At 41.4% G+C, this 17224-nt stretch overlaps 1 protein-coding gene across 3 annotated transcripts in view; it reads left to right on the top strand.

Moving 5' to 3' along the window:
• Positions 1-17224, top strand: part of ENTPD1 (ectonucleoside triphosphate diphosphohydrolase 1) — a 75237-nt gene that overhangs the window by 49217 nt on the left and 8796 nt on the right. For 2 of the 3 annotated variants that reach the window (XM_037497585.2, XM_037497583.2), the window contains exons 3-9: positions 1192-1309; positions 5619-5769; positions 7708-7867; positions 8510-8749; positions 10606-10863; positions 12546-12662; positions 16903-17037. In XM_037497585.2, coding sequence (XP_037353482.1) covers positions 1192-1309; positions 5619-5769; positions 7708-7867; positions 8510-8749; positions 10606-10863; positions 12546-12662; positions 16903-17037 — 1179 coding nt within the window. The remainder of the gene's footprint in view (positions 1-1191; positions 1310-5618; positions 5770-7707; positions 7868-8509; positions 8750-10605; positions 10864-12545; positions 12663-16902; positions 17038-17224) is intronic. The other variant, XM_054690544.1, reaches the window with a different exon arrangement.

Genomic DNA, 17224 nt, shown 5'->3' with positions numbered 1-17224 from the left:
GAAGATTGCTCAGGCTTTTGTGCCATTGGCCTCATTGGCTATTACCTTGAGTGCAGGAGGCACTTGGGAGTGTGGGCTCAGGGTATGAATGCCCGATGGTCACCTGGAGCATGGTGTGGGCATGTGTAGGTGGGCGCATCTGAGCCTGGAGGCTGAACATCTAAGGGCAGTGCTGTAGGGGACTGTGTGGCGGAGTCCAATGGGGAGTGGTGGGCAGTGGGGGAGAGACCACTGGAGAGTCCAGAGAGAGTAAAGATTGGCCAAGGGCTGGGAGGCCTGCCAGCCTCCTGGCCCCCCACCCCCTTGCCTGCCCTGCTCCTGGTTGCCACACTACAATTGGTGTAAAAAAGAGTAAACGCCTGAAAAAGCCACTGAGGGCTCCAGGACTCTACCCATCTGCCTGGTTCCATAGATAACCTGCCCCATGCCTTGCTGGCACAACAGCCTCCCTCATCCACCTCCCCTGTTTCCTGTTAGTGGTGGTTTATACAGATGTGCACAAATGCAAAACTTCATTGAGATGCATACCTAAGATTTGCACACTTTGCTATATTCCTCCCTCATTAAAAGTCTTTGGACAGGGGCACCATTTTGAAAACTCTTGTCCAGCCCTCACTCCTGTTTCTCTACCTAAGGCGCATAAGGTATTGAGTCCTACTTTGATGCAAACTAGGTTCTGTCATCGATTAGCTGTGTTTCTTGGGTACATTACTTAACCTCTTTGGACTTTATTTTCTCACTTCTATAGAGGGAATGAAAATAGTCCCTACTTTACAGCACTGTTCTGAGGGTTAAGTCAGATAATTCTTATGAAGTGTTTCATATATCACCTGCCTGGTATATCTAGTGGACTCTGAAATGTGAGGTGGGGCCTTCTTCTCCCATTCTCTGACCAACCAGTTCTTCCTTGTTGTTGTGCAACCATCCCAGACCAGGCAGGTTCATGGTTGATTCGGGCAAATGGAAAGAGAATTTTGGGTGTTTATAATGCGTGCCCAGTACTGATAGCCACTGTTCTAGAACTCTTCACATGGTAATAAATCTGCGAGGGGGCAACTCCAAGCATGTTCCCTCCCACCCCTAGCCTCCATGTTCCTCTTGAATTAAAATGCTTTCTCCTGTAATTGTCTTCAGCTGAAAATGGAGAAGAATAATTTAATGCTGATAAGCTGTGGTTTGTTTTGCCCTCAGTATGGGATTGTGCTGGATGCAGGCTCTTCTCACACAAGTCTGTACGTCTATTCATGGCCAGCGGAAAAGGAGAATGACACAGGGGTGGTACATCAGATAGATGAATGCAAAGTAAAAGGTAAGTTGAAAAAGGAAAGGGAGGAGGCAGTGGGGCAAGAAAAAGTGAAAAGTGTATGGCAAGTGGAACATATGAGAAAAAGTCCAGTGAAAAACAGCGGAGACTTTATTACTGTTTAATCATTATAAAAATAATACTGAACTCAGTCCTTAACATTCCAGCCCTGAATAAGCAAATTAAAAAATAACTGAGTAATAGTAGCTCCCATACATAGGGCACTGAAAATACATTATTTGATCTTCAGTCTCCTTTTGAGATATGTATTGTTTCCATTTTTAAACACAAGGGCACTGAGGTTGAGAAAATTTATGCCACTTGTTTTAAGTTTGCTTGAACTAGTAAATGATGGAATTGCAGTTCATATGGATATTTGCCCATGTCTTAGCCAGTGGTTCTCAAATCTCAACCTGCTTCTATGCATTTTCTCTGTTTTCAAAGATGATAATTGTCTAAAGTATTTTGATGCTCCCTCATTTGATGAGTGTATATTGATGAGTCTTATGTTTTCCTGTATTGTTTCCCTTTGATCATTCTATTGATCACCTTTTTAAGCTTGAAGTCTATTTACCTGATAGAAACCAAGAAAGAAAAGATACAACCAGGAAAGAAAAGATAGAACCAAGAAAGAAAAGATACAAAGGAAAAAGAGCAAAGAAACACTTTGAGAATTATCTGACACCATGAGGAAAGGAAATGTAAGAGTCATAAAAATCCCAGTAGAAGAAGAGAGAGACAAGGGGGCTGAAAAGCTATTCAAGGAAATAATTGAGAAAACTTCCTAAACTTGAAGAAGGAAATGGCCATATGGCCACCCCTTTCCTCTTTGGGGAGACATTTGCTTTTCTAATTGTTTTCCAACCCTTGCTTTCAATCTATGTTTATCTTTAGAACTTAGGTATGTTTCTTAGAGGTAGCAGAAGGTTGGATTATGTTTTCTAATTCAGCATGCTACTCTTTGTCTTTTTATCGATGAGTTTAGTCCATTGACATTTAGGGTGATTATTGATATGTGGAAGTCTGTCACTGTCATTTTGTTCATCGTTTTGTGGTTCTCTTCAGTCCTTGGTCAGCTCTTCATGTTCATTCCTCTCTTGGCTTCAGTCCTAAGAATTCCTGTGAATTTCTTGGAGTGAGGGTTTAGTGGCAAATTTTCCAAAGATTTTGTCTGTCTGAGATGGTCCTTATTTTTTCCTCATATAGGAAGGAGAAACTTTACAAAATGAAGTATTCTTGGCTGACATTTTTTGTCTTGGGGTTTTTTGAATAGGTCACTCCATTCCCTTCTTGCCCATAGTGTTTCTTCAGAGAAGACAGATATTAGCGTAGTTGGTTTTCCTTTTTAGCTTATCTGTTTCTTTCCCCTTGTCAGCTTCATTTTTTTTCTCTTTTTCTTGGACTCTCAAAAGTTTTACTGCTATCTGTCTTGCTTTATTTTTCCTTTCATTCTGAATGTTTGGTATCCATCTAAAACTTCCTGTATGTCTATTTTCATTTCCTTCTTCAAGTTTAGGAAGTTTTCTCAATTATTTCCTTGAATAGCTTTTCAGCCCCCTTGTCTCTCTCTTCTCCTTCTGGGATTTTTATGACTCTTATATTTCCTTTCCTCATGGTGTCAGATAATTCTCAAAGTGTTTCTTTGCTCTTTCTCCTTTGTATCTTTTCTTTCTTGGTTTTTTTTTAATATTTAATATTTTATTTATTTATTTTTTAAGATTTATTTATTTATACAAGAACCAGGGTACAGGCCAGATGTGCGGGAGGGTGAGAAGATTCACCAGAAAGACAGAGTGGGGAGCAGAACAGGCAGACTGATGAAATACACTGCTGAGGGGAGCAGCGGGCGTGACAGGAGAGGTCTGCCATGCCATGTGGGACCCTCTCTGGCTGGCTGGGATTGAACCAGCGCTGCAGAGGCTGTGGACAGCTGCACAGCACGGCGCTCAACCCCATGCGCTACCAGGGGAGTCCCTCTTGGTTCTTTTTTTATCTGTATCTTTGAAATTACTGATTTGTTCCTCCATGTAGTTTGTTCTATTTCCATGTCTTTCCCCAAAATTCATTACTTTCTCCATTTTATCTTTCTACACCCTGAATTTCCTCCATTTTCTTATTTAAAGTTTCAATCTTGATATTCTGTTCATAATTATGTTTCTCATTGCATCCATTTCCTTTTCTGTGTCTTTACATATGTCTCTGATTTGCTTTTCTGAGCTTTATTTGTGTTGTTTGAGTTCTTTGACTTTCTTAAATATGACAATTTTGAATTCTTTATCTGGCAGGGAGAATGATTCTTCTGTGTCAGTGTTGTTGGGTTCTGGAATTTGATTGTGTCTTTGTGGTATATTGTTCCCCTGAGGACTTGTTTAACCATTTGTACTTTTCCTTCACTCCATTGTTTGCTTTGGGTTTGCCCTGCTGTAGTTGGGGCTTTTGTTGTGTATGAGTGCTTCTCCCTCACTGTTCTGAGTGTTCACTTGATGGTAGGTACAGCTACTGGGGTCTTGTAGAATCTAGGGATGTACTAGAGCATCCCCCAAAGCACTTTTGGGACTTGTTCTGGTGGCTGGGAGGTTTGGGAGGGCTGACTGCAGTGCTGGGTCTAGAGGCTAAGTTGCTGGGACTTTGCCTCACCCAGGAGTGGTGGCTCAAGGGCATGTTTCTGGTGACCAGGAGGGCAAAGGGTTGCTGACTATTCCTGATATGGAAGAATGCCCTATGTGGCTGAGTGCTGAGTGGGATATACTTCCTGGTGCGGCTGGGGGCCTGTGGTGAGTAGCTAGGTCCTGCAAGATTGCCACACAGACCTCTGTTCACTCTCGAGGAGTAGGCGGTCAGGTCTGGAGTCAGGGGTGCTCACTTGAGGGTTGCTGAGGATCCCTGATGTAGAGCAAGGCCCTGCAAGGAGGCCTAGGCCGGGACCTTGGTCTGCTAAGGCACCAGCAGCTGGGTGCTGAGTGAGATGCACTAGCTTGTTTTCTTTTAAGATCATAAAACAAGTCAGGGTTGTATACAATTCAGTTCCTTCTATTTCCTCCCATCCAACACTCCAGCATGCACCAAATGTTACCACACTACACCATCATCTCTCTGATCTTTATCTATCTTTGTCCTTAGAGCCAGGGACCCACTGTTTATTTTTAGTAATACAGATAACTCAGACCCCAGAAAATTATTGACTTTCAGTTTGCTGGCCTCTGAGGACTCCCACTTTTCATAGTTTGTCACGAAATCAGTAGAGAGAGGTTTCCAAGTGAACAAGTCATTCTGCCCAACAGTCTCATGTCCTTTGACTTTGACTCCATCAATTTGAGCATTTCTTAAAACTCAAATACCATATTTTATTGGTTTTATTTAATCCACTGCCTTCCATCTTTAAAGTTTTTTTAAACCTAGAAGCTGTTTTCCTTGTGAAACTCATACCATGTGTGTGTATGACCTAATTAATGCTGTAATTTCCCTCTTTCGAAAGAGAGATTTCTCTAGCCAAGTATTTAGATAAAAGGTTGGTTGAAAGTCACCAGTTCTTGAAAGGCCAGAGTTTTTTGATCAAAACAGACCATAATTTAGAGCTGATTTCCTCAGTGTGGGTAAGTAAACAGACTGTTTAAAAACTGCAAATGATATGGATAACATACTTGGATAATTATCTTTAAGCAAATCCTCACTATTGAAACTCTGACAGTGTAGATGCTTGTCTTAAAGTGTGCTGACATTCTTAAGTATTAGCTTCAAAAAGCTTCAGGAATCTTTCTTGGCTCTAGCCCTCTCCATAGCAACAATTAGTTTTGTTCTAAAACTGGAAAAACAATTTTACTAAGGGGGCAGGGAATCCGAGTGGAAAAACCTACTGATGAAATGAGTACTGGGGGACGGGAGGAAATCTATTCCTGTTTTGTCTAACAAAGGAAGAAATGCTACTTCAGCAATTTTAGCTAGTTAGTAGCAATTCTTATCTTTTCAGTAATAACTAGTGTGCCTGATGCTTATTTTAACTGTCATCATTTTCCTCTTAGGCCTTCTATGAATTAACATTGTTAAGTTAAACTTTGTGAAAGAAACATCAAACAGCAGCTATGTAGAGTAGGTATAGATCCTCAGTAAAATCTGAGAGAACCTGTTAGGAACTTTATGCAATTGGATGTGAAAATTGTGCCACCTGGTGGCAAAATTTTTGAACAGTGGACAAACCCAACCAAAGGTCTGAAAATAAGTCCTACCAAGGCTAGGTTCAGTGAGTATAACTACTGACCATCTATACTACATTTTACTGTTTTATAAGATTTTCATCTGCTTTGATATCTTTTCATAGGTCCTGGAATCTCAGATTATGCTGAAAAAACAATAGAAATCGACCATTCTCTGGAGGAATGTATGCAAAGAGCCAGAAGTGTGATTCCACAGTCCCAGCATGAAGAGACACCTGTTTACCTCGGAGCCACAGCAGGCATGCGGTTGCTCAGGTATAAGTGCATGTAGGGACCATAAGCAGGGTTTGACAGTCCAAAAGCTCTGAACTTATGGGGACGTGCCACACTTCCCTACCACACCAGTTCTCTGCATCCTAAATGTCCACATCTAAGAAAATCTCTGTAAGTGGATAAAATTCTGAAACTCTTAGTATGTGTAATGGCAGAAGTTTAAGTATGTTCAAAAAACCCCATTTTCTATCTTCCCACAAGGAATTCAAAGGGGCATGGATACAAAGAGAGAAAGGTTGAACCTGTGTACTTGTGATTTGGGGCTACAGGTCCAGTCATTCAATATCTAGGAGTGGGGAGACCACAGGAGACTCACAAATGAACCCAAGACACAAATAATCACAACTAACACATCTTTTCCATCACCACTTTGTACCTATGTGTATTATCTGTTCATTCATTCATTCATTCATTCAGCATAGAGTGACTGCGCCCTCTGTTCCAGAATAGAAGTAGGTGACTCAGCCCTCAAGGTGATCAGAGTTTTGAATACAGAGTGATGGATTCTTTAATAAAGGGATGCTCAGAGCTACTGTGGGAGCACACTTGGCCCTGTCCAGAATGGAAAGTCTTTCCCAGAGAAGGGGACCCATATCTGAATCATGAAGGCTGAATTGCAGGACAAGAGAAGGGCATTACTGGCAGAACAGATATACATTTTGCAAACCAGTCATGTATCAGCCACTGTTTTAAGTGCTGGGGATACAGCAGAGAAGAAGACAAAGTCCCTGCCTTCCTGGAGCTTGTGTTCTAAAAGATGTGCAAAGGCAGGGACATTTTGAGAGACCAGGGTTTGTTCAGAGGACTGTAGATAGTTCTGCATAGATGGAACATAAGCTACATACAGTAAAATAATAAAAATACCAGCTTGTGTTTGTTGAACCCTTGTTTAGCACTTTGCTTCAATTTAATCACCATACCTCTATGAAGTAAGTGGTATTATTAAATGTGTTAAACAGATAAAGCTATGGCTTATCAATGTTAAGGAACTCATGCAATCACACATGTGATTAATGATAGATCCAGGACTCTGAGTGGAATTGGAGAAGGCAGGGTCCAGATCACAAAGTGTCTGGTGGGTCACACTAGGGAGTTTGGAATTTCTCTGGGAGATAATAAAAGTCATTTAAGAATGTCATTAAAGAATGTTACACAACTGATAACACTCATAGAGAAGGTGGTTTGGAGGGAGGAAAACTAAGGATAAGGGGCCAGCTGCTCAGGTATGGAAGCCATTCAGATGAGAACCTCTCATGTTGCAGAGCGTACACCTGCGGAGAATGGCATCACAAGTTCATTATGACAACCTGAAAGATTTCATTTTTAGGGCCAGAGATCTACACCATATTGTAAATTAATGTTACCTCAAAAAAATATATATATATGGTAAGAAAAAAAGTATCTCAGACAGAACCAAGGGCTGAGTAAGGAAGTCTTCTTCTCAGTCTGGCACCAACTGGGTATCTGTCCCAGAATATTTACCAGTGGAGTTTTAATTTAAAACCTCAAGCAGAGTCTGGCTATATAACCAGCTAGGAACCATCATCAGTAACTAACATAATGCACATCAGCTTTAGGTGTTACGATAAAATAATACCCAGCTATTACCACAGAAATTAATGTTACTTTGATGATTTTTTTGGAGCTGGAGAACAAAAAAAATGGTATTTTAGAAAGACCAACCTATAGAGGAATTGGAAGGATTTGACTTTGGAAAGAGGTTGCCAAACAACTTGATCTGCCACCCCTACCCCCTCCCTAAAGATGGCCTCCTTAGACAACCATGCATGGTGATCTCTACCTCTGTTTATTCCAGTGCTATGGTTAATTACCTAGGAGAACTGACTGGAAGCTCTGGCTGAAATGGCTGGTCGTCATTTTTAAAATAAAGCTGATAACCCCAAGTCTTCTTTTGTGCAGGCTGAAAGATGAACGGGCTGCAGACAAGGTCATGTTAGCAGTGACAACGAGCCTCAGCAAGTACCCCTTTGACTTCCAAGGCGCCAAAATCATCTCTGGCAAAGAAGAAGGTGCCTTTGGCTGGATTACTATCAACTACCTGCTGGGAAAATTCACTCAGGTGATTATCTTACAGCATCCACGGAGGTGCTATCTCAGACAGTATTTGGATCACTAATCAGTACAAATGCTGGTTGAATGACCAAATTAATTTGCCCCCACATTTGCTAGGGTTACCAGAAATATAATTCTCTTGTAAGAGCTTTTACAGCATGAGAATAAGGATGCTGTATCTCCACTTTAGGGGAAGGTATAGAGGAAATTAAAAAATTATCATTAAAAACAAGAATAGCTAATATTTGCCCAGTGCTATCTTGTGTTAAGTCCTTTCCTTGTACTGCCTGATTTCATCTTCAAAACAGCAGATGAGGTATTCTCATTTTATAGCCCCAAATTGAGGCCCAGAGAAGGTAACTATTTTGTTCAATGGTCATACAACTAATGAGCAAATGAATGAGAATTTGAACTTGAGTCCTGCCCATAGACCCCTCTAGTTTGTAAACACTGGCTATACTGCTTGTGTATTATTGGAGGCTGAATTATGTCTTTAGAGCCCCTCATTTCTTACTGTTGATTGATACAGACTCAAGAACCCTGGTGAACTCTGTGTCACCCTTATGGCCCTGCTCTTTACCTTAGGAAGCCCCTGAGTCCAGTAAATAGTGTGACCACTCTGACCACTTGTGACTAAATTCTCTTTTAGAAATTGAACTGGCTCAACATGCATATAAAGGACAAAACTTATCAGACAGCTTATGGAGCTTTAGACCTTGGGGGAGCCTCTACACAAATAACTTTTGTGTATAACAAGCCTTTTGAAATGCCTGAAGAAAACCATGTGAGCTTTCAACTCTATGGAAAAACCTATATTTTGTACACACATAGTTTCTTGTGTTATGGAAAGGACCAAGCACTCTTGACGAAACTGTCCTACGATTTTCAGGCAAGTATAACTCAATCCAGATCTGTTCTCCCCACGTCTTGGCTGCCAGCCCTCACATCCTATTGTTTTCTCATTCTACTTCAGTAATTGGCCTGAGGTTTATTACTGTTCCAAACCTTTTCTTTTCTTTTTTTAAAAAAATGATTTATTTATTTATGCATACAAGAACTGCGGTACAGGCCAGAGGTGTTGGGGGGGGTGGGGTGGTAAGAGGATTCACCAGAGACAGAGTGGGGAACAGAACAGGCAGATTGACTGAAACATAGTGGTGAGGGGAGCAGCGGGTGAGTCAGGAGAGGTCTGCTGCACCAGGTGGGTAACTCCCTGTCCAGGGATCAAACTCGTGCTGCAGATAGCTTTGGAGGTTGTGTCTTAATCCCTGCACCACCAGGGAGCCCCTGTCCCAAACCTTTTTTGGCAGAATATCTAAGTACCTTGGGTCAAACCCTTACAAATCATTCCTTTTTTTTTAATTTTTAATTCAACCAAGGCAGTGCATATTTCATAGAAAAGGTCCAAACTGAAGTACTGGAGTAATTTAGAATGAATATAAACAGCATCTCTTATTAAGCACTTTGGGCATGATATGCTTTGGGAAAACAGTTCTCTCAGCTTTTGACAAATACCACATCTGAGATGACATCTGAATAATTAATATATTTAGCCTCAATAATACATTTTCAGAGGGATGCGTTACACTCTAGATACAAATTTGTAAATAGCATGCATAATTTCTTGTTGTCATCTCCAATTATATGTCTTTCTCATGACTCATTCTCTACCAGGCATTGCCTCCTGTCTTTGCTTACCACACTGTCTCCAAGGACATGACTGAACTCCTTTTTGTGGGAAACAACTTCTCACGCCTATGGGATTGAAAATGAAAATTCATTCTAGAGTATTGTTGGTGTGTGTGTGTGTGTGTGTGTGTGTGTGTGTGTGTGTGTGATTAGTAAGGTCTTTACCACTTTCTAATCTCCAATTCCTTCAAAGTGCAGAATCAGGGTTGCTAGAAACAACTTGGAGAGGAAACAAAAGCGCAGAACATGTTAGTCACTGCTTCCAATCTTGTCTCCAGGTACTTTCTGCATTTTGAAGGGAAGAAAAATTAAACATACTCAAAATCACTGGAGTGCCTTGCAAACACAGAGTGAGGATGTCATATATGCCTGTTCCCCATCTCCACTGAAAGGACAGCCAGGTCTCTGCTCACTTCCAAAGTCCTCTTTGGGGTTCTCAGAAGCACTCTCCATAAAATGACCATCATGAGAGTAGGACTGCAGAGTGACACCTACTGAGCCCCAAGGCTCCCCTAAGCCGCTCATTCACAGGAGTCCCTTTTTTCTTTTGTGCTTCTTGGGTTTGGGTTACAAATCACTTTGTTACCCCTGACTTAAATGACCTAAGGTACTCTTCGCTCTTGGAGCATCTGATTTTTTTGTTTGAAGGTGGCATTGGGGACTGATTCCTGGTGAACTAACTCAAGTTCAACACTGTGAGAGCCTTCACAGTTTTCCTTGTGAATCTACTTCTGACTTCTGTGATGAGTCTAAGTATTCAGGGACATTCCAAACTAACGGAATTTCTGGGTCCAGCTTTAACTATATTCATTTTCTATGAATAGTGAAAATTCATTTACATATTTACATCTGATACCAATTCTAGTTCCTCTTATATAAACCCCATTCTTCCCAAGAGTGTATTTAAAAAAAGGGTGGGGGGGGGAGGAAACAGGGATATACTGCAGCCAATGCGTGCTGGGGTATTGTACAATTTCTCCATATGAATGAAATCATACTGGTGCTTTTGTAACTAAAACATTCACACATGATGGCTTTAAGTATTTTTCCATTCAGAATTCAAATGGAACCATCAAGGACCCATGCTTTCACCCTGGATATGAGAGGGTAATGGATATAGTTGAATTTTACAAGAGCCCCTGCACTGAGAAATATAAGCTGAGCAAAATGGACAAGCTTGAAATCCTTGGCACTGGAAACTATGAACAATGCAAGCAAAACATTGAAAATCAACTCTTCAGCAATGATACCTGTGGTTACACCAAGTGTGCCTTCAATGGGACTTATATACCACCAGTCCAAGGACATTTTGAGGTAAGTTTGAGAAATGATAAAGACGTTGGTTAGGATGACTTTGGATGTATTACAGAATACATGCCTACAAAGTGTGTGAGTAGAAGGAATTATTTTTCTCTCCCATGACAACAAACCTTGAGTAGCTAATTCAGGGTTAGTTCTTTGGCTTATTAATGTCAAGACTTGGGATCAGTTTCCCATTATCCTCTTAGCCTTCTTGTGCTGCTAGGATGGCAGCTACTGCTCTAATCTTTTATCTACACAAGCAAAGTCAAAGTAAGAAAGGAGGCGGTATCTCTTGCATACATCTCTCCCCAATTTTGTGGAAGTGCCAACAAACATCTTTCAGATGCCACTGGCCACACTTTGGTGAAATGCACATTTCTAAATTAATCTGTGATAAAGAGGAATGGGTTACCAGGGTTGGTTTAGATCATGAACAATCATTGTTCGTCTCCTAGAACTGGGGAGTCTTTCCTGATCATTTTTGCTTCCCTGCTTAAGTAGGATCAGGAATCTGTAAGCCAGAAGAAGGGGGGCTGGCTATTGCATAGGCACAGATTAGTATCTGCTTCAGGTGGCTTCTCAGACATTAGAGGAAGGAGAAGCAGTAGTTAGATGTCTCAGCTGTGGGTTTTCTATAAAGATATTTAGGAAGTAGAAACATAGAAAGCCCCAAGGAAACCTGAAAGATAGCTTTGTTTGCATTACACTTTGAAGAATTGGGGAACTATTTGGATCTACAGTCCAAATTCCTTCTTTATTACTCTAGAATAAGATAATGCATTTAAGAAGAGGTAAAAGATTTTCGCCTTGATCTACTCATTATTCAAATTTTATATTTTAGTCCTGGAGATCAAGCATTCTTGTAATGATAATTTAGTAGTATATTGAATAATTTTAGCTACCATCAATCAAGTAACAATTGTTGACTATGCCCCCCCCACACAAAATACAATCACTTAAAATAGCATTCAAAGACACAACCAATGGCTTTTGTAATAATGGAATTTTTAAGAAGCTGATGGAAGGCTTATTTTGGCTGGAATTGAAGGATAAGACCTCTTAGTAGGAAGGAACCTGCCTGGTAGAGGGTATATTTCTTTTTCTCTGAGTGAGACTTGAATCCCCACCTGATATCCTCACTAAATCCTGTTTCTTTGCCTTCCTGTATAGTTGACCATGAGAATTACATAGGAATGTTGCTTGACTTGTTTTAGATAGCACTTTCCTTCTGGTTTGGGAATTTTACAGAAAGCAAAATAAAATCCTAAATCAAACCACTTATAGTTCTTGGAAAGCTTTCTGCTCCCTTTAGTTATCGAAGTAGACTCTGACTCAGCTCAGTGCCTACCACACTCAGGATGTTTGCTGAATAAACAAATGTGCTCCTAAGACCTCCAAAATGATTTCCCCTAAAAACTGACACCATTTAGGACAAGAGAGAGAAAAAGTATTACAGTGAGTCTGAGATCCTCATCTAGCAGCTATGCTCAACTAAATTTTCCTCTTTAAACTCATACTGTAATAAAAGGGCCAAAAAAGGCAGTAATAGGAAAGTATAATAAAAATTATATGTATCAAAATGGAGAAAAAACAATTAGAAGTCTATTATTTAATAGCAGCTCTTTCTGGAGAGTGAGTCAGTGCCCCGCTGTGTGTGTTGGACACAGTACAAGATTCTGCATTTTTCTCTGCAGGCATTTTCAGCTTATTATTATGTGATGCACTTCTTGAACTTTACATCACAAGAACTCCCTTCTGAGAATGAGGTGACTCGCATTATGAGTAATTTCTGTGCTCTGTCTTGGAACGAGGTAAGTGAATAAAAGCAGCAGATGTCACCATTGTCCTGTGCCCTCAACAACCTGCAGGGTGCAGGTCTGTTCTTGAAGTTGTGATAATTTGACCAAGATCCAGCAAAATGTGTTAGAAAAACCCAATGGTACACAGTTAGGATTGAATTCAAGGGCATTCCTTAATAACTTGGCATACAAAATGACTTAACCAAAAAAAGCCTTATTTTTCTTACCTAATACGAAGTCTGGCAGTAGGCAGCTTGACTCTATCTTAGTCATTTCTTCTTCAGTTCTGGTGTTATGTCTATTTCCTCATGGGCACAAGATGTGACTTCAGGGATCATAGCCATTATCAAGATCAGAAGAAGGGTAAAGCCATACATCTGTTCCCTCTTTGTAGAAAGTAAAAGCTATCCCAGAGCTCCTTACCAGACTTTCTCCTATAATTTCATTGGCCAGGACTGACTGGGAATGCAGGGTGCAGGATTCTGTGATTGGCATAGAGCATTAGATGCCTCATGAGCCACTTTGTGGAGCTGGGTACACAGACTCTAGCTCCCCTCCTCGCACTGCAAATCAGAGCTTCATTAGCAGGGAAGGCACATAGTTCACAGAATCTGCCACACCATTTTGGTAAGCTTTCTCCATTATCCAAGTCAAGTGTATCTCTGACTAATCATCAATTTGAAGCACATTTTCTTTTTGTCTGAGGCACTGAGTCATTAGAGATCCAGCCTACCTGATCCATGTTTCCAGAGAGAAGGGAGGTAGGGGGTCTACTCTGATTTAAAAAGACTGATGAGGGCCTCCCTGTGGCGCAGCGGTTAAGCGCTGGGTTGCGAAGCTGCCCGCAGCCTCTGCAGTGCTGGTTCAATCCCGGGCCGCCGGGTGAGGGTCCCACACAGCGCGCAGACCTCTCCTGCTGCCCGCTGCTCCCCTCAGCAGTGTACTTTGTCAGTCTGTCTGTTCTGCTCTCTGCTCTGGCTCTGGTGAATTCTCTCGCCCTCCCGTGCCTCTGACTGTACGCAGTGCTTGTATAAATAAATAAATAAGTCTTTTAAAAATGAATAAATAAAATAAAATAAAAAGACTGATGATCGAGGTATAGCTCAACCCAGCAGTTGTTTTAAGTGGACACAGTTGCAAAAGTGAATGGTGTTTTAATACTTAAGAAATGCAATTAATTATAAATGGATACTTTTCTCCTTGTCACTGACACAGGAGAAAAAAGGTTGTGCAAGAGCTTGGAGGTTTGATCTTCTCCCTAAGTATTTTGTCTGAGTTAGAACATGAAGGAGAGGTACTCGCAGTTTTTGGAAACTGCTCAAATAGACACCAGCACTTTCCAGGTTACAAAAAACACTCAGAGGAAACATTTTTGCAGCAGATAGTGGTCTGTGGAGGAAGATGAGTGTCTTGGAGTTGAGGCCACCTGACCGAGCCTGTATTTGGCTCCTGAGAAAATAGATTTAGGCTACTCTGAAAAAAATGACTTCTTGCTCAGAGTATAAGCTCCATCAGATTTTTCTCTTCTTATCCTCACCTACTTTATTTCATCAGATTAAATTGGGAACACTTACATGCAGGTCTTTAGGTTTGCTGAGATAAGCCACATGAGAAATTGCTCAGAGGCCCTGAAAGTAAACTCAAAGAGACCTGCACTTGGTTGAAATTTGGCAACATTTTGGAAGGTGGAGTGAGGGTGTGTTGAGGGAAGGGGATTTGCAGGATGAGACGATGTTGAGATGTGTGTATGACCCAGGTTCATTTCCCCCAGCTGCATTGTCCACCCACATGGAAAGGACTGTCTTGTCACCTACCCAGTTGCAGAGTAACTCTTCCCATCTTTTCCTGCTAACCTTGTCAGTAAGGAGGACTGTTACTCCAGAGTATCTTGACTTCTGGAATATCCCTTCTAGATACCTTTGGCAGAGATAAAATGAACAATTGTTAAGAATATGCTATGTCCTAAGAAGTGGGCTAGATGCTCTACACATATTATGTTGAGCTGCCTATCGCTGTCTTGGCAGGGGTATGAAATGAAAGCCAAATCCTTGGGTCCCTGAACAGGTGAAACTGGGAAAATGAGTGAAGGACATTCATGCTTGTCTTCTGGTAGGTAAATTGAAGGACTGGTAAAAGTCTTTTTGCATCTAAAACATAAACACTTTCCAATCTGAAAATCTGGGCATCCACGATCTAGTTAGAGAGAGAACATCCAAGGGAACAATGCTCTAAAATTCTCGGTATACTCTCGGTCCTGACACTCAGTCTCATGCACTTTTAGCCTTTGGAGGGAAATGCATCCCAAGAATGCATTCTTCAAGAATGCATCCCATTCTTGAAGATTTGCCATATCCCTTCATATGGAGGATGGTAAGGAAAATATGTGGGGAAGAGAAAACCTGGTACTGTCCCCCTGCCCTGGGAATGGAAAGGAGAGGTGAGAGGGGCAGACAGGTGAGGGAAAGGGAAGTGGTACAACCATTCCTCTGACTGGAGGGTACGTATAATTGAGTCCATGAGTATTAACATGATCAGTTCTGGACTGAGAACCAGATTGATTTCTTTGGCTTCTATATTATTGTCTATAAGTAATCCTTAGCAGATTAGACTACATAGCCAAAGTACAGCTCTTCAGAAGGAGGTAGGGGATAGGAATGTTGAAGTTTACAAGGGAATTAGGCCACATAGATCTGGTTCAGATATGAGCTCTGCTGATTGTTAACATATGATATTGGCCAAATCACTGATCAATGACAAGCCTCAGTTCTCTCATCTCAGAAATGGGCTAATGATTTGTGCAATATATGTTTGCTATGTGCTAAGGTGCTGAGCATTGTGCCGCAAGATATAGACCAGCCATTCAGAACTTGAGTCAATTGAGTCCAATTGGATTCTTGGAATTTTGTGTTTCAAAATGGTTTCTACAGGTCCATTGAGATTACATCCAATGGCAGAAGAGATCTTTCCACAAAGGAAAAGCAGACTGCAGTCACTAAAAGAGAGTGGCAGGGACTTTGTGGTTACATCAAGGTCCCAGGAGAATGTCAGAGTTGTTCATCAAAGAATAATTCCCAAGATGGGGATAAAAAGACAGAGCCATTCAAAGTATTCTATCAGAGTGGGAGAAGGCGTTTAGGTATGGAATTAGACTTCCAGAGACTGGATGCTGGCAGGATCCAAGAGAGAAACAGACCCCAGCCAGCAATTAACATTTAAAGATGAGCTTTTCCTTGAAAGGGGAGAGATATAGGCAAAAGGTGAGTAGGCAGGCAGCCTAGAGACCATATATATATACAATGCATAGCATAATTCCTAGTAAATGATGTCTGCTTAACAAGGGTTAATTCTTTCTCTGCCCAGGATGTCTAGGAGGGAATGCCTATTTCAAGTGCTGAGGGATAAGGTAGCACCCAACTGGGTTGAGTGAGAGACGTTCTGGCCTGTTGGCCTCTAATTGAGGGCAGGAGAGTAGCAGAACAAGCTGTGGGCATTTGCACACATTTTACAACAGCTTGGAGAGGTAAGGATAGGGTTGGCAGGCAGTCCTTAATATCTTCATTCAGTAGCGGGTGAGTATAAACATATGAAGAACTCGAGAATACTCCTTTGCCTGACTCAGATGCAAAACAACAAAAGAGGTTAGGTAAGGACTGGGGATGGAAAGGCGAAATGTTGGCATGTCTAGCAGTCCTGAGCAACATGCTTCCTAAACTGTGTTCCAGAGCTGCATTTCCCAGTGTGCACATGATCACCTGGGTTGATAGTTCTGAGGTGAGGACTAGTAAGCCCCCAGGGGATGCTCAATTGCTGGTCCAGGGACTACACTGAGTGGCAAGACTCTTTATACTTTGCCCTTAAGTTGCTTATAGAGACTCTGAACCCACGACTCTGCTCAGGACATATAGAAATCTCTGATTAAACAAAGATTAACATATTACTTTCTTGCAAGATTTTTCACAGCTTTTCATATGCTAATGTGATTGTGAAGTTCAAGTTTCACCAAGGATGAAATGAGTGAGTCAACTAGACCACAAAAACTTATTTCCTGGATCATTTATTTATATAGAACCCTGTGGAGGAAAAGTTCCCTTTATAGACCCTAAACTAGAAAACCCTGCACCCTTTGAAGGAGTGCAACGCCAGGCTCTCAGGCCCACATGAGCTGAGACTTGCTCCTTTTAATCAGCTGTAATACTTTAAAAGAGGGTATAGAGAAGTGCCTGTTGTACAAATATAATTCCTTCACTTCCAGCTGAAAAGCAGGAACACTGGCTTGAAAGAGAAGTACCTGAGTGAATACTGCTTTGCTGGTACATACATTTTCGTTCTCCTGAACAAGTTTAGATTCACAGATGAGTCCTGGAAGAACATTCACTTTGTGGACCAGGTAATGTGGGCACTTGTGGAGTTGTTGGGAGGTTGTGTGGGCGTGACCAAAGCAGCACAAGATGGGAAAGAGAAGTCCATCTGATAGGAGTGTCGGCCTCACATCCTGTTTTGCTGCTTTGTCTCTAGATAAGCGGCACTTTGTGTCAGGTCCTCCTGGGATACTGGCCAGCTCTCTGTGGGTATCC

Source organism: Talpa occidentalis, unplaced genomic scaffold (assembly GCF_014898055.3).
Source record: "Talpa occidentalis isolate TD23 unplaced genomic scaffold, MPIMG_talOcc4v2.1 talOcc4.8, whole genome shotgun sequence".
NCBI classification, from domain to species: domain Eukaryota; kingdom Metazoa; phylum Chordata; class Mammalia; order Eulipotyphla; family Talpidae; genus Talpa; species Talpa occidentalis.
The sequence above is the reverse complement of the archived record's forward strand: the minus strand, read 5'-3'. Positions and strand labels throughout refer to the sequence as shown.